At 41.6% G+C, this 27,278-nt stretch overlaps 1 protein-coding gene across 1 annotated transcript in view; it reads left to right on the top strand.

The window, feature by feature from the left end:
* The window catches only part of CFAP221 (cilia and flagella associated protein 221), a 147,658-nt gene that overhangs the window by 82,909 nt on the left and 37,471 nt on the right, over positions 1 to 27,278 (top strand). Inside the window, exons 9-16 of the mRNA XM_003416675.3 lie at positions 6,242 to 6,362; positions 6,447 to 6,558; positions 6,743 to 6,851; positions 9,330 to 9,417; positions 13,343 to 13,432; positions 15,690 to 15,788; positions 19,536 to 19,638; positions 21,156 to 21,292. Coding sequence (XP_003416723.1) covers positions 6,242 to 6,362; positions 6,447 to 6,558; positions 6,743 to 6,851; positions 9,330 to 9,417; positions 13,343 to 13,432; positions 15,690 to 15,788; positions 19,536 to 19,638; positions 21,156 to 21,292 — 859 coding nt within the window. The remainder of the gene's footprint in view (positions 1 to 6,241; positions 6,363 to 6,446; positions 6,559 to 6,742; positions 6,852 to 9,329; positions 9,418 to 13,342; positions 13,433 to 15,689; positions 15,789 to 19,535; positions 19,639 to 21,155; positions 21,293 to 27,278) is intronic.

A 27,278-nucleotide genomic window follows, 5' to 3' on the forward strand; every position in this document is an offset into this window, starting at 1 on the left:
CAAAGGAGAGTCAATAAGAATAAGCTCAGACCACTCTGCAGAAACCACGCCAGCAAGAAGGGAATGGGATGACTTACATAAAGCATTGAAGGAAAAAATTTCCAGCCAAGAATCATATATCCAGCAAAACTGCCTCTCAAATATGAAGGTGAAATTAGGACATTTCCAGATAAACAGAAGTTTAGGGAATTCATAAAAACCAAACCAAAACTACAAGAAATACTAAAGGTAGTTCTTTGGGTAGATCAATAATACCGTATCAACCCAAGACGAGAACACTGGACAGAGCAATCAGAGGTCAACCCAAACAGGGAAATCACAAAAATTAATCAAGGTTAAAAAAAAAACGCTCAAAACAGGGAAACAGCGAAGTTATTATGTAAAAGAAGACAACATTAAAACAATAAAGAGGGACTAAGAAATGAAGTCATAGATCCTTCCTATGGAGAGGAAGACAGGTGATATAAAGAAACAAAAGTTAGGTTTAAACTTAGAAAAATAGGGGTAAACATTAAGGTAACCACAAAGGAGACTAACTATCCTTTTCATCGAAATAAAATATAAGAAAAAAATAGAGACTCAGCAGAAACAAAATCAACAACACAGAATACGAAGAAAAGACAGTATATAAAGATAAACTACTCAGCACAAAAAAATTAACTGGGAAAAAGAAACTGTCAACGACACACAAAAAAAGACATCAAAATGACAGCACTAAACTCATACCTATCTATAATTATGCTGAAAATAAACAGACTAAATGCACCAATAAGAACACAGAGAGTGGCAGACTGGTTTAAAAAACATGATCTGTCTATATGCTGCCTACAAGAGACGTACCTTAGACTTAGAGACACAAACAAGCTAAAACTCAAAGGATGGAAAAAAATATATCAAGCAAACAACAATCAAAAAGAGCAGAAGTGGCAGTATTAATTTCTGACAAAACAGACTTTAAAGTTAAATTCACCACAAAGGACAAGGAAGGACACTATATAATGATTGAAGGGACAATATACCAGGAGGATATAACCATATTAAATATTTATGCACCCAATGACAGGGCTGGAAGATACATGTAACAAACTCTATCAGCATTGAAAAGTGAGATAGACAGCCCCACCATTATAGTAGGAGACTTCAACACACCAGTTTCGGTGAAGGACAGAATATCCAGAAAGAAGCTCAATAAAGACATGGAAAATCTAAATGCCACAATCAACCAACTTGACCTCATAGACATATATAGAACACTCTACCCAACAGCAGCCAAGTATACTTTCTTTTCTAGTGCACATGGAACATTCTCTAGAATAGACCACATATTAAGTCATAAAGCAAGCCTTAGCAGAATCCAAAACAACAAAATATTACAAAGCATCTTCTCTGACCATAAGGCTATAAAAGTAGAAATCATTAACAGGAAAAGCAGGGAAAAAAAATCAAACACTTGGAAACTGAACAATACCCTGCTCAAAAACGACTGGGTTATTGAAGACATTAAGGATGGAATAAAGAAATTCATAGAATCCAATGGGAATGAAAACACTTCCTATCAGAACCTTTGGGACACAATGAAAGCAGTGCTCAAAGGTCAATTTATATCAATAAATGCACACATCCAAAAAGAAGAAAGGGCCAAAATCAAAGAATTATCCCTACAACTTGAACAAATAGAAAGAGAGCAACAAAAGAAACTCTCAGGCACCATAAGAAAGTAAATAATAAAAATTAGAGCAGAATTAAATGAAATAGAAAACAGAAAAACAATTGAAGGAGTTAACAAGACCAAAAGCTGGTCCTTTGAAAAAATTAACAAAATTGATAAACCATTGACCAAACCGACAAAAGAAAACCAGGAGTGGAAGCAAATAAGAAATGAGATGGGCGATATTACAACAGACCCAACTGAAATTAAAAGAATCATATCAGATTACTCTGAAAAATTGTACTCTAACAAATTCAAAAATCTAGAAGAAATGGATAAATTCCTAGAAACACACTATCTACCTAAACTAACACAAACAGAGGTAGAACAACTAAATAGACCCATAACAAATGTAGACATTGAAAAGGTAATAAAAAAAACTCCCGACAACAAAAAAAAAACCCTGGTCCAGACGGCTTCACTGCAGAGTTCTACCAAACTTTCAGAGAAGAGTTAACACCACTACTACTAAAGGTATTTCAGAGCATAGAAAAGGATGGAATACTCCCAAACTCATTCTATGAAGCCAGCATATCCCTGATAATAAAACCAGGTAAAAGACTCCACAAAAAAAGACAATAACAGACCTATATCCCTCATGAACTTAGATGCAAAAATCCTCAACAAAATTCTTACCAACAGAATTCAACAACATATCAAAAAAATAATTCACCATGACCAAGTGGGATTCATACCAGGTATGCAGGGATGGTTCAACATTAGCAAAACAATTAGTGTAATCTGTCATATAAATAAAAGATAAGAACCACATGATTTTATCAATTGATGCAGAAAAGGATTTGACAAAGTTCAACACCCTTTCATGATAAAAACTCTCAACAAAATAGGAATAGGAGGGAAATTCCTCAACTTAATAAAGAGCATTTATACAAAGGCAACATCATCCTAAATGGAGAGAGTCTGAAAGCATTCCCCTTGAGATCAGGAACCAGACAAGGATGCCCTTTATCACCACTCTTATTCAACATTGTGCTGGAGGTCCTAGCCAGAGCAATTAGGCTAGATAAAGAAATAAAGGGCATCCAGATTGGTAAGGAAGAAGTAAAAGTCTCTCTATTTGCAGATGACATGATCTTGTACACAGAAAACCCTGAAGAATCCTCCAGAAAACTACTGAAACTAATAGAAGAGTTCAGCAGAATATCAGGATACAAGATAAACATACAAAAATCAGTTGGATTCCTCTACACCAACAAAAAGAACATCAAAGTGGAAATCACCAAATTAATACCATTTACAGTAGCCCCCAAGAAGATAAAATACTTAGGAATAAATCTTACCAGAGACGTAAAAGACCTATACATAGAAAACTACAAGGCACTGCTGCAAGAAACCAAGAGACCTACATTAAGTGGAAAAACATACCTTGCTCATGGATAGGAAGATGTAACATTGTAAAAATGTCTATTCTACTAAAAGCCATCTATACATACAAGGCAACTCTGATACGAATTCCAATGCCATTTTTTAATGAGATGGAGAAACAAACCACCAACTTCATATGGAAGGGAAAGAGGCCCCGGATAAGTAGAGCATTACTGAAAAAGAAGAACAAAGTGGGAGGCCTCACTCTACCTGATTTTAGAACCTATTATACTGCCACAGTAGTCAAAACAGCCTGGTACTTGTACAATAACAGATACATAGACCGATGAAACAGAATTGAGAATCCAGACATAAATCCATCCACATATGAGCAGCTGATGTTTGACAAAGGCCCGAAGTCAGTTAAATGGGGAAAAGACAGTCTGTTTAACAAATGCTGCTGGCATAACTGGATATCCATCTGCAAAAAAATGAAACAAGACCCATACTTCAAACCATGCACAAAAACGAACTCAAAATAGATCAAAGACCTAAATCTAAAATTATAAGGATCATGGAAGGAAAAATAGGGACAATGCTAGGGGCCCTTATACATGGCATAAACAGTATACGAAACATTACTAGCAACGCAGAAGAGAAACTAGATAACTGGGAGCTCCTAAAAATCGAACACCTATGCTCATCCAAAGACTTCACCAAAAGAGTAAAAAGATTACCTACAGACTGGAAAAAAGTTTTTAGCTATGACAATTCCGATCAGCATCTGATCTCTAAAATCTACATGACACTGCAAAAACTCAGCAACAAAAAGACAAATAATCCAGTTAAAAATGGGCAAAGGGTATGAACAGACACTTCACTAAAGAAGACATTCAGGTAGCTAACAGATACATGAGGAAAATGCTTACAATCATTAGCCATTAGAGAAATGCAAATCAAAACTACAATGAGGTTTCGTCTCACTCCAACAAGGCTGGCATTAATCCAAAAAACACAAAATAATAAATGGTGGAGAGATTGGACACTTATACACTGCTGGTGGGAATGTCAAATGGTACAACCACTTTGGAAATCGGTTTGGCGCTTCCTTAAAAAGCTAGAAATAGAACTACCATACGATCCAGCAATCCCACTCCTTGGAATATCCTAGAGAATTAAGAGCCTTTACACCAACAGATATATGCACACCCATGTTCACTGCAGCACTGTTTACAATAGCACAAAGATGGAAGCAACCAAGGTGCCCATCAATGGATGAATGGATAAATAATGGTATATTCACACAGTTGGAATACTACACATGGATAAAGAACAATGATGAATCCATCAAACATTTCATAATGTGGAGGAATCTGGAAGGGATTAAGCTGAGTGATGGTAGTCAGTTGCAAAAGGACAAATGTTGTATAAGACCACTATTATAATAACTGGAGAAATAGTTTAAACAGAGAGGAAAATATTCTTTGATGGTTACAAGAGCGGGAAGGGAGATGGGTTTTAGATAAGAATTATTTTAGGTGAAGGGAAAGAGAACACACAATACAGGAGAGGTCGGCACAACTGCACTAAACTAAAAGCAAAGAAGTTTCTTGAATAATCTGAACTCTTTGAAGGCCAGTGTAGCAGGGGCAGGAGTTTGGGAACCATGGTTTCAGGGGACATCTAAGCCAATTGACTTAATAAAATCTATTAAAAAATATTCTGCATCTCACTTTGGAGGGTGGCTTCTGGGGTCGTAAACGCTAGCAAGTGGCCAATAAGATGCATTAATGGGTCTCAACTCACCGGGAGCAAAGGAGAATGAAGAATATCAAAGGCACAAGGTATTTTTGAGCCCAGGAGACAGAAAGGAACACGTAAACCAGAGACTACATCAGACTGAGACAGGAAGAAGTAGATAGTGTCTGGCTACAAGTGATGACTGCCCTGACAGGGAACAGCACAGAGAACCCCTGAGGGAGCAGGAGAGCAGTGGGATGCAGACCCCAAATTCTCATAAAATACCATACTTAATGGTCTGACTGAGACTAGAAGGACCCCGGAGGTCATCATCCCCAGACCTTCTGTTAGCCCAAGATAGGAACCACTCCCAAAGCCAACTCTTCGGAGAGGGATTGGACTGGACTATGGGATAGAAAATGATGCTGGTGAACAGTGAGCTTCTTGGATCAAGGGCACACATGAGACTATTTTGGCATCTCCTGTCTGGAGGGGAGATGAGAGAGAAGAGGGGGTCAGAAGGTGTCCAAATGGACATGAAAAGAGAGAGTGGAGGGAAGGAGTGTGCTGTCTCATTAGGGGAGAGCAATTAGGAATATATAGCAAGATGTATATAAGTTTTTGTATGAGAGAATGACTTGCTTTGTAAACTTTCACTTAAAAAAAAAATTAAAGCACAATAAAAATTAAAAAAACAAATACCTTATTGGTAGCATTTCTGAATATAACGTGATTTTACTACATCTCATTATAAACAACTCCTAATAACATTTGTGGAGTCTCCGAGTGGTGCAAACGGTTAACACACTTGGCTGCTAACTGAGAGTTTAGAGGTTTGAGTCCACCCAGAGGCACCTCAGAAGAAAGGTCTGGCCATCTACTTCTGAAAAATCAGCCATTGAAAACCCTGACCCGCATGGGATGGCCATGAGTCACAATCAACTCAGGGGCAATCAGTTCATCAGAATAGCTTCTGTAGGTATGTGAGCAGCACTGTCTCTAGCTATGTATGTTACAAGGCAGTTTTCAGTTGAGAAAAGATCCAGACGGTTAGCCTGGATCTCTTTTGAAAGGTCTGGCCACAAATAGTGGGCATAATTTTTCTTTAACTAAAAAGTAAATCAGTGTAAGATTTTAACAACGTAATAAATTTAGCTGTTGAAAACCAACAGCCTAGAAATCATGCTAGACCATGAGCATTTTCATTGTATCATGGTTTTCACTCGCTAAGCTCTCTAAGAATGAAAGGAAAAACAGCCATCGGTGGGCTATTCTGGTGTATGCTTAAGCTCGGATACACTGACATTGCATCGTCTTAGTAGACCACTGTTGAGCACACAGCTTTATTTTCAGTTGAGCTGTAATAATTGGTGGGCTGTAAGTCATGGTATTACCAGAAGGACCATAAAAATAGGAGCCTTGAGTTGTTGGATTATATGCTAATTTAATATCTGTTTTAAACCATAGAGTAGAAGAATTTGAAAGATTAAATACTCTTTCTAAGAAAGTAAACGTCCCTCCAGAAAAGACAATGACACGTATCAATTTTCAGAGACTACCAGTGAAGGCAAAGCCTCAAAAGATGAAGGTAAAGTGGCGTTATCCTAAACAGGATGGAAGGGCTGAGGGAGAAGCAAAATAATTAATTTTCCCCCCTGGTCTGGACTCCTAGGAAATTGAATACCAGAACTTGAGATTTCCAGTAGATTTATCAAATCCATTTGCCGTGGCAACTGTTTTAAACCAAGAACCAGGAAAACTGAAGATCAAAGAATTAAGAGAAGGTAACCTGTCGATCCCCCATAAATCAGCACCTGGGTGAGATATGAAGGAATTCCTGCTCGTCCCCCTTACCGTTGACGAACGACTACGAAAGTCGGTTAGCTAGCGGTTGGGTTTTGTTGTTAGAAATGTACTTTTCTCTGGGCAAATGCTTCTCATTCGATTACTCTTTGTTCCTGCCTTCAGTTTTGGACCAAGGCAATGAGATTTCCAAAACGAGACAAATGAAGGAAGCTCTCTTTGAACAGAAAGTCAGACAGGACACTTGTGAAGAAGTCGAAAATCACCTTAAGTGGTAAATATCCACCCATTTTTGTACCAAGTGGCAGCGTGGTTGTTTTTAGGTGATGACTTTTTATGCACAAGACACAATGAAATATAATAGCATTTTATGCCCGTAGGGGAATGTGATGATTCTCTCCTATCCACTGACCCTTTTATTGCAGAATGAAGTTTCTACTGGGAGTAAATTAATGTGACCAAACTGTACTGTTTCCTGAGGGTGACTGGACAGTGGCAGAGCCAGGCTGAATTGTGGGAGAAGCTGGCCCTGCTCCCTCTGCCAGCACTCCCTGGCTCTGGGGCAGGTCGGGGTGACTTGGGTGTCCCAAATCTGCCCGTCACCTCTTGCCCCATCGCGAGCCCCTGTGCTGTGTGCTGTGTGCCCCCGATACCCTCCAGAAAGCCCAGTGATACAGGGTAATGAACCTGGGGTGGGGATGGGGGTGGGGGGAGGCCTGGTGGAGGTTTTAAAATTCAGATGTGAGAATTCTTACTTATGCCTCTGTGCTCAAAATGGAACCTTTTCCACAATTTTTTTTTAAAATACCAGATCATACCAGGCATCCTCGTTTGTACAGCTAAGAATACGCTCTGACCTGATCTCAAGGGCCTTCCAAGAAGGTGATTCCGCCACGCTGCTATCCTGCTTTTATGGGAATGGCCTTTGTTTTTGACGGAAATCCCTCTGCTTCCACCTAAAGTCTGTGTTCATGGTCTGGCCTCAGTTAAATGAGAAGTACACAAAGTAACTGAAGACCATTTTTAAAAATAATTTTCCCCCATGTATAAAACTGATACATTGTCATTGTTGAAAACCTGAAAATATATTTTTTAAAAAGTGTAGGGAGGGGGAAAAAATCAGTTGTAATCCCACTGTTAACACCGGCGCGTTTTCTTTCCTCTCGGCTTATTTGTAGCATACTTGAAATCACACTTAAATTTAACTCTGTATGCTGTGGTTTTCACCTAATATTTTTTTCGAACATTTTATGTTGGAAGATTTGTAAACCACAGTTACACCCATATACACTTGACCTAGGTTCACTAATTGTCAGCATGTGTACTCGCCTCTGTAAACACACATGGAAACCCTGGTGGTGTAGTGGTTAAGAGCTGTGGCGCTAACCAAGAGGTCTGCACTTCAAACCCACCAGGCGCTCCTTGGAAACTATGGGGCAGTTCTACTCTGTCCAGTAGGGTCACCATGAGTCGGAATCGACTTGATGGCGGTGGTTTTGGTTTTGTTTTTCTTTTTTATAAAAACACACAGAGACAAACATATGCCACATTTTTTGCTGAGCATTTGAAGTACGTTGCAGACAGTCATGATTTATCACCCCTAAATACTTCGTCATGTAGCTCCTGAGAGCAAAGACATTCTCCTCTGTTGCCATAATGGCTTCCAGGAAACTTAACATTGATACAATATTCTATCAATAATATTATAATAATCAATCCATGTGCACATTTCCCCAGTTGTTCCAATAATGGCCTTTATAGCTGGGGCTTTTTGGTTTTGTTTATGGAAAAGAGGAATCCAGGGTCAATCAAAGAGCATACAATTTGCATTTAGTTTTCATGTCTTTTTAGTCTCCTTTATTCTAAAAAGCTCTCCGGACACCTCCCCTCCCCTTTTAAATCATAGCTATTTGCGATCTGTGCCAAGCTCCATGACTGATGTGTTTAATACCAGATTTTACTTTAATTGAGGTAAAATTCACATAACATAAAATTCACCACTTTAACTACTTTTAAGTGTACAATTCAGTGGTTTTAGTATATTCACAGTTTGTGCAGTCATCACTACTATCTCATTCCAGAACATTTCCATCCCTCAGGATGATACCCTAACCCATTAAGCAGTCATTTCCCATTCCACACTCCCCCTGGCCCCTGACAACCACTAATCTACTTTCTGTCTCTAAGAACTTGCCAGTTCTGGACATTTCATGCAAGTGGTGTCATACAATATGTAGTCTTTTCTGTCTGCCTTCTCTCACTTAGCGTAATGTTTTTAAGGTTCATCCATATTATGGCAAATATCCCTACTCTGTGTTCACCTTTTTGAGGAACTGCCCGGTTGTCTTCCACCAGCAATGTATGAGGGTTCCAGTTTCTCCACATCCTCACCAACACTTGTTAGTTTCATTTTGTTTTGGTTTTGATTTTTAGTTATAGCCATCCTAGTGGGTATGAAGTGGTATCTCATTGTGGTTTTGATTTGCATTTTCCTAATGACTAATGATGTTGAGCACTCACATTTTCTTATTCGTATATATTTTAGTATGTGTCACTAGAATGTAAGCTTCATTTTATAGAATACGTTCTTCATTGTGGTTATGTTGCTGAAGTCTCTACAACTTCTCCCTCATGACGTCTCCTCCGGTGTCTCATCAGCCCTCTTCAGTTGTGGAGTATAGCTGAGACGTTCCTTCCTGAAACTGACCATGGTATTGCAATGGGTTTTGGAAGTTGTTTTTCTTCTCCCCAGGCAGGTGCACCTTGGTAAAGATCCCATATCTTTTAAATTAAAAAGAGAGCTTATTGAAGAACATCAAAGAGCATGCACAAAATACAAGGTCAGAATCACTGCTACCCTGATATCATTACTTCACTCAATACTTTGATTTCCTGCTATATGCAAGATGCCATATTAGGAGATAGAGAAGTTATAGCTAAGTTGGGAGTAGGGGAGGCTGATAACAAGTAAATTGCTAACTATAAATCAAGGCTGGCTATAAATGTCACGAGAGGCCTGTACTGAGTTTATGGGGATTCAGAAGCCAAAGGGGAAAGAGAGCTCCTCTAGTTGGAAAGACTTCCTGGAAGACATTGTATGATTTTGAGAAGTAGCAAAGAGGAGAGAGCATTCCAGATGGAGGGTATGACTCAAAGTCAGGCTGGACTGAGGTGCCTGAGGTGCGTCTGTCTGTGCTGCACAAAGCATGAAGACAAGAGAGACCCAAAGACGGTGACCAGGAGCCAAGCTAGACCAGATCCAAACAAAAAGTTCCATGACAGAGACACTCAAAGGGGCTGAGCAGAGAGGGGGAAACTGGGTGAGGGCCACACCTGTAGGTTCAGGGTGGGTAGAAACAGGAACTAGGGGACTGTGGAACACCCATGGCTTGGGAGATGGGTGGCTGAGTGCAGCGCAGGTGCAGGAAACACTGGGAGGAGCCATAATGGCTAGAACATAGGCCACACGTGGGGCATGGGAGCTAGGCCTCGGCTGAGGCTCCATGTAGGAGAACTTTGAAGGCCCTGGTGGAGCACTTGGACTCACTTGGTAGGCCTCGTGGAAGCATCACATATGTTTAAGCTTGGGACTGTAGGTAAACTTAAGGTAAACTAACTTGGTAACAATGGGTAGGATGGATTAGGGACAATCCATGTACCTTGTCAGATAGGAGTATGTTTTTCATGTAGAATACATTTTCCTTCCTGGATTTAGAATCTTTGAATAAATTCCTCTTTTTTTTTTTTTATTTTTCACAAGGCAAACTAAAGAATGTAAAATCATTATACTACATTGCTAAGTTTTAGCATTTAGGAAAGGCACATGATAGGTTTGCATTTAGATTTAGTTTGTTGCATTTTTTAGATTTTTTGCTGTTTTTCAAACAAAATATCAAGTATCTCCTAACATTTTAAAGATAAAAAAAATCCATTGCCATCAAGTCGATTTCGACTCATAGCGACCTTATAGAAAGAGTAGAACTGCCCCATAGCATTTCCAAGGAGTGGCTGGTGGATTTGAACTGCCAACCTTTTGGCTAGCAGCCTGGGCTTTTAACCACTGCACCACCAGGGCATAACGGTGATATAAACATGCTATGGCCAGGTCAATGTGAAATTTAAGGCTGTGATTGCCAGCATTTAGTTGACAGGCAAATGCAACTGTTTATTTTTACAAGTGTGTTTACATTCAGTACTAGTGACTAAGCCATGGTCCCTGCCCTGAGGAAGGGCACAGTCCAGAGAGGCACAAACATATAACAAGATGATTTAAAATGTGCTAAGTGCAGTGTTAGAGATATAATTTTTTGACAATTTGGAGGGGAGGGGTAAGTAAAGGGAGAAGATGGAATGGCTCCTGGGTTTCCAGCTTGGATGCATGTTGGTGGTTCTAAATGGTATCTCAAATATGGGAGGAAAATCTGGCTTTGGGAAAGAAGAAGAGTTTAATTTGAGACATGGTGCATTTGGGGTAATGGGGGCATCTAGGTGGCAGCTGGGGAGCAAGTCTGAGCTGAAGACACAGACTTAGCAGTGATCAGCACAGAGATAGAGGAGACCACAAAACAAATGTGGTGGTCCAAGAAAAGTGAATAGTGTGAGAAAGGCAATGGCTTGAGGAGGGAAATCTAGAGAACTTCATGATTTAAATGGAGAGCAGAGGGGACCATTTATCGTCAGAAAGGTCAGGAGAAATGGACAACATAGAGACAAAGGGAAGAATGAGCTTCAGGTAAAAGGAGAGGGATCAGACAAATGCAAAGAAGGTTCCAAGATGATGAGGCCGGAAAATACACATTGTGTTTGGCAGTTTGGAGGTCATTATTTGCCTTAGGGATGGCCATTTCAGTAGACTTGTGGAGGCAAAAAGTCAAAATGTAATGAACTGAGGAATATGTTGTTGTTGTGTGCCGTTGAGTCAATTCCAACTCGTAGTGATCCTATGTGACAGAGTAGAACTGCCCTATAGGGTTTCCTAGGTTGTAATCCAGGTCATTTTTCCTGTGGAGCTGCTGGGTGGGTTGGAACTATCAACCTTTTTGGTTAGCACCTGAGTGCCTAACCATTGCACCACCAGGGCTCCTTAGAGGAATTTGTGGATGTGAGGAAGTAGAGACAGTTTCTTGAGAAGTTGAGATGTGCAGGGGCAAAGAATGATCATAAGGACAATTAGAGAAGAATGAGAGGGCAAGGAAAGGGTTCTAAATTGGAACAACTTGGGCATATTTATAGGCTCAGGGTAAAGAATAATCATAGATGAAACGGACAAGTAGAAGGATGAGCAGGCAACCCTGAGGCCCCAGTGTAGTTGGAGACCGAGTGTTGTAGAGACTCTATTCTCTGTATCCAGGGGATTTGGCCTGGCAGCTAACCCCTGGCAGGTGAACCAGTGGCAAGAAGCATCCCAGAGATATGGTGGAGAGTTGGGGAAAATAGAAACTGCAGGGGTGGGATGGTAGGAGTGGAGCGTAGAGTCAGCGTTACAGCCGGATGGCATAGACCCTAAAGGATGCTGAGCTTTTTACTCAGAGGAAAAGATCAGGAATATTAAATTCTGAAATGGTCATCATAAATAAATAGAGTTTTAATATAAAGATATTATATTCCTCCTCTTTGTTCCAACTGACAACCTATTTGCCAATTCCTTCTTTAAATAGCCTATTTTATTTTTAGTTGTGGGGGTCTGGGTCTGTCCCCGTGAAATTTGTATTTTGAACCTAAGGTCCACAATCTCAAACTCAACTTCTGGTATGTTCAAATCAGTGTTAAAGGAGCTAGACAGCTCTCCACCCTGGCGAGAATAATACAGCCCTCTTACATCTGGATAGGGTGTTCGTGTGGTAATCGGGACACATTCTGTCCAGTTAATTCTTTAAAAGTAATTATGAACTGTGCACATAAGAGGCAAACTAGTTTTGCTGGTTTCCGAATAAACAAATATTAGGAGTAGTTGTCAGTTCTTTCCAGAAACAGGTTGCCAGATCTGTCTTCTGAAGCACCTCTGGGTGGGTTCTAACCATCAACTTTCTGCTAGTAGTTAAGTGCGTAACCGTTTGCACCACCCTGAGACTTGGCCAAAACTAACCAGATATGCAGTCCCCCTTGCAAAGAGGCCAAGCATGTGTACACACTGGTCCAGGCCCAGCCAGCCCTCCACAGAGTGATCGTGGCTCTCAGGGAACAGGAAAGAAAGCTCAGCTGTGAGGAGCTTGGGCCAGAGGCCCATCTGGGAAACAGGCAAGTGGGGGAAGGAGGGCAACGTGGAGACAGTTTCTCCAAGGACAGAGGCAGGTCCCTTCCTGGCCCTGAAGGCACCTGCAGCCTCCACCTCTCAGAAAGAAGGGGAATCACATCAACACTCCATACTTGGATAAAAAGTAAAAATAAATTTTTTTTTTTTTATCAGCTTAAAATTTCACTGGGGTATTAAACTTCTTTTAAATGAAATCTGTGTAGTTCCCGAATGACAAGATTTCCTAAAACTCTTCCTGTGACTTTTAAATGCCTCAGAAATAACTTCTGGATGCACTGTCCTCTGTTTACACGAAGAAGGTAGCGGGCCTGTACCTCTGTAAAGGCTCGCTTTTTAACGTTAGACGTCTTTAGAATGAACATTGCAGCCTGCAGGTGGCTCCACCACTCCCGAGGGGAGCTAACTCTGTGGGTGGGTTTGACCAGTTCCTTAATGGGTTTCCACCAGTTTTAAAGTCAAAGTTTTATGCACTTGTATTTAACTTTAATATTTTTCATGATTAAAAAACCCAGTTAGATCGAGGAGATCCCATTGAAAACGAGGAATTTCAGCGGCTCCAGACAGAAGTTAGCCACAAACGGGTCGTTCGCAATCTAGACGACGTGGGTAACTTTATTTATAATCTTATTAATGACAACTGTTTATATGCTTATTAAAAAAAAAAAAAACTAAAGAGCTCTATAGAAACTATTTTACCAAGAAGCTATCTAGTAATTTTTAATATGCTCACATTTTCAGAATGCTTTTTACTATGTACTTGTAAGTAAAGCATCAAAACTTGGAATTAATTCTTCCGTTGAAATTAACAACAGTATGTGCTTTGGTTCTTCCCTTCCATCACTCCACTTCCTCTTTCTTGTTCTCCTTTCGTATTTCCCGTGTCTTTCCAAGCCCCTGTCTGCAGGTCCCCAGGTGGGTCTCTGGGCCTCTGCTCATTGCCTCCCTCCCCTTGGTAGACAGGATACTAGGTTGTCGGAAGCCAGAAGCCAGAGTCTGGTCCCCACTCTACCACAGACGTGGGCCCTGGGGAAGCCCTCTTAGCTCTGGGGTCTCAGTGCCCTCAACTGCAAAATAGGGCCAGTAGCCCTTCTGCTTGGTGCCCTCTTCTCGTGGTATCGTTTCCTTTTAAAATCCAAATTTTAAATTTTACCAGTGAAAAAATTCTTCCTAATCTCCCCATCTCCATTGTCCTCACTTTTCTTTACTGCGTTTGCCACAGTTGAATTATTTTTAGCTCTTTTCTTCTCTCCTGCATCTAGTCTGGCCGCAAAGTCTTGCCAGTAGCCCTTCCGCAGGCCACACCTGAATCCACCCTTCATGTCTCACCCCAACCAACAAGCAGGTGTTTGTTCACACTGCTGCCTGCTCCTTCTCCTCTGCAGTTTACTGCGTGTGCCAGCCTGAGAGTAATTCACTTCCAGTCCCTTTTTCTTCACGTTATTTTTCTGTTCAAGAACCTCCGTTGTTTCCTGAACACTGATCAGCTCAGTCTACTCTAACTTGGTCAATGTTTGCATAGACCCGGGGTTCTCAAAGCATGGTTCCTGGACCAGCAGCATCATTTCCCAGGAACCTGTTCAAAATGAAAATTCATGGGTCCCACCCCTGACCTGATGAATCAGAGACTCTGGGGCTGGGCCCAGCAAGCTGTGCTTTGCCCAGCCCTCCAGGTGGTTCGAATGCAAGCAAATTTGAGAACCACTGAGGAGCCCTGGTGGCCCAGTGGTTAAGAGCTCAGCTGCTAACCAGAAGGTCGGCAGTTTAAATCCACCAGCTGCTCCTTGGAAACCCTATAGGGCAGTTCTACTCTGTCCTGTAGGGCCGCTGTGAATCAGAATTGACGATGGCAGTAGGTTTTTGGTTTGAGTGTGGAGCCCAGAGCTTTGTAACGTGCTGAATGCTTTCACCTGTGTTAGCTTACTTGCTCCTTCTAGGCTTGAGGTCGGTATGAACATGTTTATTTTACAGATGTGAGAACCAGCAGGGAACAGCAGAGCTGGAATGTTATTTGCTTTTTGACTTCAAAGCCCAGGCCCTGTCTACAGTCCCTTGGCATGGCCCTTTGCTTCCATCATGTCAAGGTTTTATGGTTCTTCTCCCCCACCCTTTTTTTTTTTTTTTTAACGACTTTCTTACTTTTGCCACTTCAAAAGGGCAAATTTGAAGTTTAACTGCTCCAGACTCTGGCGGTGGCTGAGTCAGCATACCCAGGTTCCCTTCCCTCCTCATTTATTCACTGATTCTAGGCCCACGGGGACCCGTCGTGCAGGGGCTGTGTGTGTTGGCGCGCAGGGCAGAGCTAGGCCGTGCTCGTTCCCTGGTGGATCTCACAGTTGCCTCTTCTCAGATTTGATGCTGTGCGGCACCCACCACGGGGGTTGGCTTCTGCATGGCTTTTTATCCTTTGTCCTCAGAGTCACGGGTATTTGTTTGAATTTCCCCAACTAGACTACGTTCCTTAAAAACCAAACCACACCTTTTGCTTTTGGCTCCCAACTCAAGAAGTATCCCCTACAATGCTATCTGCTGCTGTCGAGTCAATTCCAACTCATAGTGACCCTGTAGGACAGAGTAGAATTGCCCCACAGTGTTTCCAAGAAGTGGATGGTGGATTTGAACTGCCGACCTTTTGGTTAGCAGCTGTCACTCACCATATATGGCTCTTAAACACTGCACTACCAGGGCTCCCCTAGAATGCTGTGTACACTAAAAGTGCTTAGTAAATGCTCATTACATGACAAAATGGATAAATAATAATTTGACTTGGGATCAGGCTCAGAAACAGTACTCTGGTTTTTTTTTTTAGATGCTTACACCGAGAGCTGAAGTTTAAAGCTTGCCAATATTTTATGTTCACAGAAAATCGAGGAATTTCATCCCAGTTTTGATCCACTCATCAACAATACCTGGGCCAACAGGTTCAGAGCACTAAGGCGATTTCAGCAAGTAGCACGCAAGGTAAGCTTCAGCACCAGATTGAAATTTTAATTTGTTTAACCTTCAGCACAAGGAAATTGAACAACGAGATTTTTTATGACAGTTTTATTGAGCTGTAATTCACATACCATAAAATTTGTTGTTGTTATTAGATGTCGTTGAGTTGGTTCCAATTCATAGTGACCCTATGTACAACAGTTTGAAGCACTGCCTGGTCCTGTGCCATCCTCACAGTCATTATGCTTGAGCCCATTGTTGCAGCCACTGTGTCAGTCCATCTTGTTGAGGGTCTTCCTCTTTTTCACTGACCCTCTACTTTACCAAGCAAGATGCCCTTCTCCAGGGATAAAATTTACCCTTTTAAAATGTACAATTCAAAAGTACTTAGTATATTCACAGAACTGTATAGCCATCACCACTATCTAATTTTTGAAAAATTTTCTTCACTCCAAATAGAAAACCCATTAGTGGTCACTCTTCAACTCCCCTCTCCCTCTAGCCCTAGGCAAACACTGCTTTCTCTCTCTCTGTATTTTCTTCTTCTGGATATTTCATAAGAATGGAAACATAACAATATGTGGCCCTTTGTAACTGCCTTCTTTCACTTAACATGTTTAAGGTTTATCCGTGCTGGGGCATGTATCAGTATTTCATTCCTTTTTTTTTTTTTTTCCTCTCTTAAGTGCTTTTTATGGCTGAGTAATGTGCCATTGTATGGATATACCGTATTTTATTTATCCATTCATCACTTGATGGACATTTTGGTAGTTTGCACTTTTTGGCTAAAATGAATAATGCTGCTATGAATATTTATGTACCAGTGGTTGTGTGGATGTGTGTCCTGAATTCTCTTGGGTATATACCTAAGAGTGGAATTGCCTGGTCATGTGGTAATTCTAGAACAGGGGGGTTTGGATCAGCTATTTCTAGACAGAAGAGTTGAGAATCCCTGTGGGGCCTTGTCTCTAAGGTCCAGGCTTATGCCTTCCCCTTCAGAGTGTGCCACGTCCTTCACCCTCACACTGGTCTTCCACCTGGCACATTTCTGTCTCCAGTGGCTTTCTGTTATCAGGGTAAAATGAAGGCTTCTTAGCCTTTAATGTTAATGGGGGCTTACAGAGCCCTCTTGTTTGGCTGCAGCCACACCCCTCTGGTCCCCCACTGTCCCTGTTGCTGTCCCAGTCCTCATCTTCTTCCAAACACGTCATGCGCATCCTGACTATAAACCTGTGTCTTTGCTCCTCGTCCTCCAACTAAAATGCCTCTTGGGCCCAGCTCAAGTCTGCCTTTCCTCTAACAAACAGCCCTTGAAAGGTTTAGCACTTAGGGGTTTCCTTCGTGCCTCTTGTATCTTATGCTGCCCGTGGGTCCCTTGTCCCTGCCACTAGAATGTGGCTGCCCAAGAGGGGGTGAAGAGTGGAGCCCCACCTCAAACAGGGGAGATCCGATGGTTAAGACCTGAACACTTCATTCTCAGTGTTGTTTCTTAGGTGCTTTATGATCTTAGACAAGTTCCCTAACCTCTGTGACATAGTTTCCTAATTTGTACAATAGAAAATGTCAGTTGCCATCAAGCCGCCCCAACTCATGGCAACAACATGTGTGTCAGAGTAGAACTGTGCTCCATAGGGTTTTCAGTGGATTACCAGGCCTTTCTTCTGCGGTGCCTCTGGGTGGACTTGAACTGCCAACCTTTCTGTTAGAAGCTGAGCGTGTTAATCATTTGCACCAACCAGGGACTCCAGACCTGTATGATGGAGGTAATAATAATACCTGCCTCATGGGGTTGCTGTGAAAATTAAATGAGCAAATATGTGCAAAGAATTCTAGAAAGTTTATGTTAAACACTATCTTTCAAGAGGCGGAGCTCACTCTGTCGGGAGAGGTACTTGCCCAGAAGCGAGGCCCATAGTGAACCAGTTCTCCTGGAGAGGCTTTCCCTGAGCATGCTCTGTGTACATGCAGAGAAGAGGTGGCCCCGTGATGCTCATTGAGAAGAAGAAGGCAGTGGAGGGCACAGCTGTTGACAATGGCAAACAACAGCAAGAGACTGGCCAGGCTGGCTTGCCACAAGCGGGACTACCTTATCCCTTCTGCAGCAAGCCCTCCAACCTGAAAAAGCATGTTGTCAACAGTTTTGTACTTTGTTCTGAGTGATGGCTCAGTCTCTTTTCCTTAATCCCACAGCAAGTCTGTTAGTTCTGTGTCCAAATATGTCCCTAGCCAGATGACTTCTTGCCATCTCTGCAGCTATCACCACAGCCCAGGGCACCATCATCTCTTGCCTGGACCAGTCCCCAGGTACATAGCAGCTGGAGTGGTCTTTTCAGAACTTAAAGATGATAATATCTCACCCCTGGTAAAACCCTCCAAAGGTTTCCCATTGCAATTAGAAGAAAATCCACATTTTCTGTCAAAGCTACGAGGCCACACTGGCTTTCTCTCTGTCCCTTAAACACACCTCCTTTGTTCCTGCCTCAGGGTCTTTGTACTGGCTGATGTGCTCTGCTCAGAACTCTCTGCCCAAGATCCTTCCATCACGGTCTCCTCAACGTTCAAGTCTCAGGTCGAGCATCACCACCTCAGAGTCTTCCCTGGTTATCCTTGCACAGAGGGCAGACCCCCCTCCAGTCCTGCCCTCGTCCATCTACCCTCTTTCATATTTATCTTATTTATTCATCTAAGGGTTTATTGTCACGCCACCTCCTCCGTGTCAACTTGAAATGTCAGCTCCATGCAGCAGGACCCTTGTTGGCTTCCCACTGTATCTCCAGTGGTCCATTGAAAACCCTATAGAACACAGTTCTACTCCAACACACATGTTGGACACAGAATTGTTGTTGCTGTTAGCTGCTGTTGAGTCAGCCCCCGACTCATGACAACCCATGCACAATGAAACGAAACACTGCCTAGATCTGCGCCATCTCCATGATTGGCTGTAGATTGGACCGTGGTGATCCACGGGGCTTTCACTGGCTGGTTTTCAGAAATGGATTGCCAAGCCTTTCTTTCTAGTCCATCTTAGTCTGGAGTCTTTGCTGAAACCTGTTCAGCATCACTGACAGAGGGCTGTGCGTGAGGTGCATTGGCCAGGAATTGAACCTGGTTTCCTGCATGGAGGGCGAGAAATCTACCACGGAATCACTGCTACCCCTGGGCACAGAGTAGCCACTTCATAATATTTGTTAAAGAAAAGAGTCCTTTACAGAATGGGAAGAAGTGTAAATCATGGAACGAATGATTCCTTCATCCCCAGCTCTTGGGCATAGGTCAAACACACGTTCAATAACATCTGCTCTGAATGCAAAGCGCAGGAGTGCACAGTTATCATGCCCTGTTTCTACAGAATCATCCATGTAGTTTGTCCTTCAACTGCAAAAATAGCATGGCAGTAGCATTACTATTTAGACATGTCCAAAAGAAGTGATATACAACTAGTCATTCTTTCCACTCTGGAAATATGTGAAAACCCACCCACCAAACAAACAAGCAAAAAAAAACCCAGTGCCGTCGACCAGGCCCCATAAATTCAATGGGACAAGGCTAGATGACAAGCCGGTCTTTTTTGTGTTCAAGGTCTGGGCCAACACTGCCCAGACCTTGAAGTTCCGGTAGTCTCAGTCCGGGGCAGCATGCCCCTCTCCTTGTGAACTCCGACTGAGAATGGGGGTCTCAGCCCTCAGTTGCAGCTGGGGGAAAGTGAATTAAGTTGAATGCCTGAATAAGCATGTATCAATAACTTGAAGTCCTTCTTCTCTCCAATTCCAGGTCATGGTTCATCGACGATTACTCAGTATGCTGGATGCTGTTCGTGAAATGGACAGAGAGGCCATAAAGCAGCAATTCAGTCAAGAGAAAAAATCGCTGTTAGGTAAAGTGTGCCTGTGAAGCACAGTGATGCTTAGACTGATGGTTTCTTTGAATGTGCAGTTTCTTGGTTATGAAGGTACCTGGGCAGAAACAAAATGATTTCATAAATCACGTGTATTACTTCCCCATTTCGGCTGTAACAAATCACACACTTAGTGGCTTAGAGTTCTAGACGCCAGAAGACTAAAATCAAGGTGTCAGCAGGGCTGTGTCCTTCTGCAGGCTTCAGGGAAGCATTTGTTTCCTTGCTTTTTTGAGCTTCTAGAAGCTGCCTGCATCCCTTGGTTTGTGGCCCCTCTCTCATATCGCTCTAACCTCTTGCTTCTGCCATCACATTTCCTTCTCTGAATCTGAGCGCCTGCCTCCCTCTCATAAGGCCCGTTGTGATCACAATGAACCCACCCAAATAGTCTAGAATAATCTCTCCATCCCAAGATCCCTAATGTAACCACAACTGCATGGTCCCTTTTACCATATGCACATGTTGTGGAGATTAAGATGTGGAGATCTTGCGGGTGGGGGTGGTCATTACTCAGCTGACCACATCACTATGATGCAGACAGACCTCCATGCCAAGTTTTCCCGGAACACCACCCCAACTGATAGTCAACAAATGGTCTGAAGGCCAAGGGGTAATATCTGTGAGATCTGTGGTTCCGAACTCCCGTTTTGTGTGCAAACCCTCTTGAATCCAGGGAGACCGGGACTGTCGTCATTTATACTCACCGATGGACTGAGTCTGGTGTTGTCTCGACTAGCATTTGCACGGAAAGCTTTTCATCTCATACTGTGGGACATAAGTCTTTGCCATTTAAAGAAATTTCAACCCTTTGATCCCCAGATTAGCCGGGGCTGTTGGAGGTCTAGTCTCAGCTGCTTCTGGGCATCCGAAATCTATACCACCATCTTCTCCCAATATATGCATTTCCAATCTGCGGATCTTATGCAGGTTCACAGGCAGGCCCTGATCCTTCAGACCGCCTCTTCCCTCTGAGCCTGGGTCAGGCTTCCTTTCCTCTCCTCCCCAGGCAGCAAGCCCTCTCTCCTTTCCTTTCTCTCCACCAATATCCGGGTGTATGTTCTTGTTTTTCAAAACATTTTGCAGTATTTTAATTATTTATTTTTTTCCTCCTGTTACTTCTGTCTCTGGTATTTAAGTTTTAATAAAGAAACTCTCTTTAGGAAAAAGCATTGAAAAGTTTACCTGCAAATTATGTGTGGATATCTGTAAAAGGTCTTCATGTTCTTCTTTAGTTTAACAAAGAATATTCGTAAGAGATGCTTTAATTAGGAATTATAGTTTTGTGGAGTAAAAATTTTTTAAAAATTGGAGAAGGGGTTGAGGTAAGGACTGAAAGAGGAACTAAAAATGGAAAAAAAATATGTGTGTGTGTGTCCTTTTTGAAATGTTGTGTTGTAAACTAATTGGCACATGGCAAATATGCAACTAAAGATGGTGGCTTTACAGAAAAACTTTAAGAAACCCCTGAAAGTACTGTTTTTGTTTTTTACCCATAGAAGAGAAATCCTCCAAGTACCTCTTTCTGCCTGGGATCAGCCAAAACGGTTATTCTTCCCGGTTCTCTGTGACACCCAGTGAAGTGCTGCCCTTCGCCTTCCCATCCTACAGTCCTCCTCAGGCCTTCGACGAATTGGTGGGTGCGGTTTGGCTGTGGGGTGGGGGCCGGGCGTGATCCGATGGTGGTCGGCAAGCCCTAACCCAGTCTCACCCCCTCACCACCTCCTGAGGTTCCCAAGGGAGATCTTGCCCAGGAAACAGTGACCAATGGGAAACAAGGGCCACTGTTGCCATTTGACTTGTCCTTATATACCGGACAGAGCTCCCTGGTATATTGAGCTCGGTCCTTCTTAACCCTGAACCCAGCATTGAGCCCCTCCTCACTGCTGAGAGCCAGGTCTGAGAGTAGAAGGGCAAAGAGGGAAACCAGATGACCGGGCCTGGCCCCAGGAAGCAGACTCTGCTCAGCAGAGCCCCTTCTGCTGCTGGGGCAGTTGGGGCGAGTCCATACTGCTGGGACTCGATCTAGTAATTAGGGAATGTGGAATCGACTCGACGGCATTGTGAGGGGGAGCCGCAGAATATCTAGCCCATCCGACTCACAACACTCACCTCTCTTTCCTCTCTTTCTCTGTACAAGTGACAGGAGATGTAATAGCTCCTCCCTCTTCCCCTACAGGCACAGTGATGCATTATAATATAAATAACAGCTTCCACGTTGCATTTACCATGTAGCAGGAAGTATCTTAAGAGATTTAGTTATATCAACTCATGGCAATTTCAACAAATCTATGTGATAGGCTTATCATTTTATAGATGAGGGAACAGAGGCACAAGGTCACATAGCCACTAATAAAATGTGGCCCAAGTTCACGCAATTACTACTGAAAAGTGTGCTAAATCAGTATTGAAAGCGCATAAGCAAAGTAATTTTTTAAAATTTAAAAAATTTTATTGTGTTTTAGGAGAAGGTTCACAGCGCATATTAGCTTCTCATTCAAAAATTTATACACAAATTGTTTTGTGACATTAGTTGCCGTCCCTACAATGTGTCAGCACTCTGCCCCTTTCTACCCTGAGTTCTCTGGGTCCATTCGTCTGGTATTCCTACCCCTTCTTGCCTTTACTTTTGGGCAGGTGTTGCCCATTTGGTCTCCTGTACTTGATTGAACTAAGAAGCACATTCCTCACGTGTGTTACTGTTTGCTTTATAGGCCTGTTTAACCTTTGGGTGAAAGGTGGGCTTCAATTCTAAGTTAGCGGGGTGTCTGGGTGCCGTAGTCTCGGTGGTTACTCCAATCTGTCAGACCAATAAGTCTGCTCTTCTTTTGTAAGTGTGAATTTTGTTCTACATTTTTCTCCCGCTCTGTGCGGGGCCCTCTGCTGTGATCCCTGTCAGAGCAGTCGGTGGTGGTAGCCAGGTACCATCTAGTTCTTCTGGGCTCAGGCTGGTGAGGCTGTGGCTCATGTGGTTCACTAGTCCTTTGGACTGATACTTTCCTTGTGTCTTTGGTTTTCTTCATTCTCCCTTGCTCAGAATATGATGGGACCAATAGATACAGCTTAGATGGCCTCTCACAAGCTTTTAAGACACCAGATGCTACTCACCAAAGTAGGATGTAGAACAGTTACAAATTATGTCAGTTGACCTAGATGTCCCTTGAGACCGTGGTCCCCAGCCCTCGGCCCTAGTAACTCAGTCCTTCAGGGTGTCTGGATGTGTCTAGGAAGCTTCTATGACTTTGCTTTGGTCAAGTTGCGTTGCCTTCCCCTATATTGTGTATTGTCTTTCCCTTCAGCAAAGTTAATACTTGCGTTTTATCTAGTTAGTGATTTCCTCTTCTTATCCTTCCCCTCCCTTGTAACCATCAAAGACTGGTTGTTTTTGTTTTTGTTTTTTTTTCTATATGTAAACCTTTTCTTGGGTTTTTATAATAGTTATCTCATACAATATTAGTTATTTTATGGTCGACTTATTTCACGCAGCATAATGCCCTTCAGATTCATCTATGTTGTAAAGTGTTTCTCAGATTCATCCTTGTTCTTTATTGTTGCATAGTATTCCACTGTGTGTATGTGCCATAATTTGTTTATCCATTCATCTGTCAATGGGCACTTAGATTGTTTACATCTTTTTGCTATTGTGAATAATGCTGCAGTGAACATGTCTATTCGTGTGATGGCTCTTATTTCTCTAGGATATATTCCTAGAAGTGGGATTTCTAGCTTTTTAAGGAGGTGCCGTATCGGTTTCCACAGTGGTTGTACCATTTTACATTCCCACCAGCAGTGCATAAGAGTTCCGACCTCCCCACAACCTCTCCAACATTTTTTTCTGTTTTTTTAATTCCTACCAGTAATGATTCCTACCAGTAATGTCCTACCAGTAATTCCTACCAGATGATATCTCACTGTAGTTTCAATTTCCATTTTTTAATGGCTAGTGATCGTGAGCATTTTCTCATGTATCTGCCACCTGAATCTCTCCTTTGGTGAAGTGTCTGTTCATATCCTTTGCTCATTTTTTAACTGGATTATTTGTCTTTTTGTTGTTGAGGTGTTGAAGTATTCTATGGATTTTAGAGATTAGACCCTTGTCGGATATGTTGTAGCCGAAAATTTTTCCCAGTCTGTGGGTTCTCTTTTTACCCTTTTGATGAAGTCTTTTGATGAGCGTAATTTTTTAAATTTTAGGAGGCCCCAGTTATCTAGCTTCTCCTCTGGTGTTTGTGCATTGTTAGTTTTGGTTTGTATTGTATTTATGCCACGTATTAGGGCCACTAGCATTGCCCTTATTTTTTCTTCCATGATCTTTATCATTTAAAGTTTTTATATTTAGGCCTTTGATCCATTTTGAGTTAATTATTTCTATATGGTGTGAGGTATGAGCCCTGTTTCATTTTTTTTACAGATGGACATCCAGTTTTGCCAGCACCATTTGTTAAAAAGACTGTCTTTTCCCCGTTTAATAGGCTTTCGTCCTTTGTCAAAATTAGCTGACCATAGGTGGATGGATTTATACCTGGGTTTTTGATTATGTTCCATTCATCTATATGTCTGTCATTGTACCAATACCAGGCTGTTTTGAATACAGTAGATTCTGAGATAAGATAGTGTGAGGCCTCCTGCTTTGTTCTTTTTCTTCAATAATTCTTTCCTTATCCAGGGCCTCTTTCCTTTCTATATAGTGTAGGTGATTAGTTTTTCCATCTCATTAAAGAATGCTATTGGTATTTGGATCAGGATTGCATTATATCTGTAGATCTCTTTGGGTAGGGTGACATTTTCACAATGTTGAGTCTTCCCATCCATGAGCATGGTATGTTTTCCATTTATGCGGGTCTCTTTTGGTTTCTTGAAGTCGTGTTTTGTACTTTTCTTTGTATAGGTCTTTTATGTCCCAAGTTAGATTTACTCCTAACTATTTTGTCTTTTTAGGGGTTATTATAAATGGTATTGTTTTCCTGATTTCCTTTTGAGTTCTGTTTGTTGGTGTGTAGGAATCCAACTGATTTTCGTATGTTGATCTTGTATCCTGAACTCTGGTGCATCTTTCTATTAGTTCCAGTAGTTTTCTTGTGGAATCTTTGGGGTTCTCTATGGGTAGGATCATGTTATCTGTGTATAGAGATAGTTTTACTTCTTCCTTTCCAATTTGGGTGACCTTTATCTCTTTTTCTTGCCTTATTGCTCTAGCTAGGACTTCCAACACAGTGTTAAATAGGAGTGGTGATAAAGGACATCCTTGTCTTGTTCTCACTCTCCAGGAGAATGCTTTCAGCCCTCTCTCCATTGAGAATGACATTGACTGTTGGTTTTGTATTAAAAAAAAAAAACTCACCGCTGTCAAGTCGATTTCAACTCATACCTGCCCCATAGGGTTTCCAAAACTGTAAATCTTTACAGAAGCAGACAACCACATCTTTCTCCCATGAAACTACTGGTAGTTTTGAACCACCTTTCAGTTAGCGGTAGAGCACATTAACCACTGCGTCACTAGGGCACGTATCACTGGGATGGGTTTTGTATAGATGCCTTTTATTATGTTGAAGAATTTCCTTCTAGTTTTATTGAGAGTTTTTATCAGGAATGGGCACTGGACTTTATCAGATGACTTTTCTGCATGAATTGAAATGATCATGTGATTTTCTTGTTCTGTTTATATGGTGGATTGCATTCCTTGATTTTCTAATGTTGAATCATTTTTGCACCCCTGGTATGAATCCCATTTGGCTGTGGCGTATTATTTTTTTGATATGTGTCTTAGCTACCTCTTGGTGCTATAACAGAAATACCACAAGTAGATGGCTTTAACAAATTTATTTCTTCACAGTCTAGGAGGCTAGAAGTCTGAATTTAGGGTGCCAGATCCTGGGAAAGGCTTTCTCTCTCCTTTGGTTCTAGGGGAAGGTCTTGTCATCAATCTTCCCATGATCTAGGAGCTTCTCAGAGCAGGGATCCTGGGTCCAAAGGAATCACTCCACTCCCAGTGCCTCTTTCTTGGTGGTATGAGGTCCCTCTCCTCTCTGCTCAATTCTCTCTTTTATATCTCAAAAGAGATTGACTCGAAATACAACCTAATCCGGTAGATTGAGTCCTGTATCATTAATGTAACTGCCTCTAATCCTGCCTCGTTGACATTGTAGAGCTTAGGATTTACCACACATTGAATAATTACATCAGGTCACAAAATGATGGACAACCGCACAATACTGGGAACCATGGCCTAGCCAAATTGACATATATTTTTAGGGGACACAATTCAATCTGTAACAAAGTGATGCTGAATTCTGTTCACTAGAATTTTGTTGAGAATATTTACATCTATATTTATGAGAGATATTGGTTTGTAATTTTCTTTCTTTTTTTGGTGTCTTTGCCTGGCTTCGGTATCAGAGTTATGCTGACTTCAAAGAATGAATTCAGGAGTATTCCTTCCTTTTCTATTCTCTGAAATAGTTTGAGTAGTACTGGTATGAGCTCTTCTCTGAATGTTAGGTGGAATTCTTCAGTGAAGCTGCCCAGCTCAGGGATTTTTCATTTGTGTTTAGGGAGTTTTTTTGTTTTTTACCTCTCAACCTCTTCACTTGTTATGGGTCTGTTCAGATTTTCTATCTTAGCTTGTGTTAGTTTAGGCAAGTAGTGTGTTTCTAGGAATTTGTGCATTTCTTCTAGGTTCTCAAATTTTTCAGAGTACAGTTTTCATAGTATTCTGTTATGATCCTTTTATTTCAATTGTGTCTGTTGTAATGTTACCCATCTAATTTCTTATTTGGGTTATTTGCTTCCTCTCCTGTTTTTCTTTTGTCAGTTTGGCCAGTGGTTTGCTGCTCTTGTGAAAGAACCAGCTTTTGGTGTTATTGATTCTATTATTTTTTGTTCTCTATTTCATTTATTTCTGCTCTAATCTTTATTATTTCTTTTCTTCTGGTGCCTGTGGGCTGCTTTTGCTGTTCTTTTTCTATTTGTTCAAGTTGTAGGGCTAACGTTTTGATTTTCACCTTTTCTTCTTTTTTAATGTGTGTGTTTATTGCTATAAATTGACCTCTGAGCACTGCCTTTGCTTTGTCCCAAAGATTTGGGTATGATGTGTTTTCATTTTCATTTAATTCTAGGAATTTCGTATTCCCTCTTTGATTTCTTCTATTACTCAGTTGCTTTTAAGCAAGATGTTATTCAGTTTCCATTTATTTGATTTTTTTTTGTTGCTGTTCATGTTATTGAATTCTACTTCTATGACATGATCAGAGAGAATGCTTTGTATTATTTTGATGTCTTGGGTTTTATTGAGGGTTGCTTTGTGGCCTAAAATGTGGCCTGTTCTGGAGAATGTTCCATGTGCATTGGAAAGGAATGTACACTTTGCCATTTTCGGGTGTTCTATATATGTCTGTGAGGTCAAGTTGGTTGATTTTAGCCTTTGGATCTTCTGTATCTTTGTTGAGTTTCTTTCTGGATGTTCTAGAAAGGAATGTATACTTTGCTGCTTTTGGGTGGAGTGTTTTATAAATGTCTATGAGATCAAGTTGCTTGATTTGGCCTTTAGATCTTCTGTATCTTTGTTGAATTTCTTTCTGAATGTTCTGTCCTTTACCGAGAGTGTTGTGTTGAAGTCTCCTACT

Source organism: Loxodonta africana, chromosome 6 (assembly GCF_030014295.1).
Source record: "Loxodonta africana isolate mLoxAfr1 chromosome 6, mLoxAfr1.hap2, whole genome shotgun sequence".
Lineage (NCBI taxonomy): Eukaryota > Metazoa > Chordata > Mammalia > Proboscidea > Elephantidae > Loxodonta > Loxodonta africana.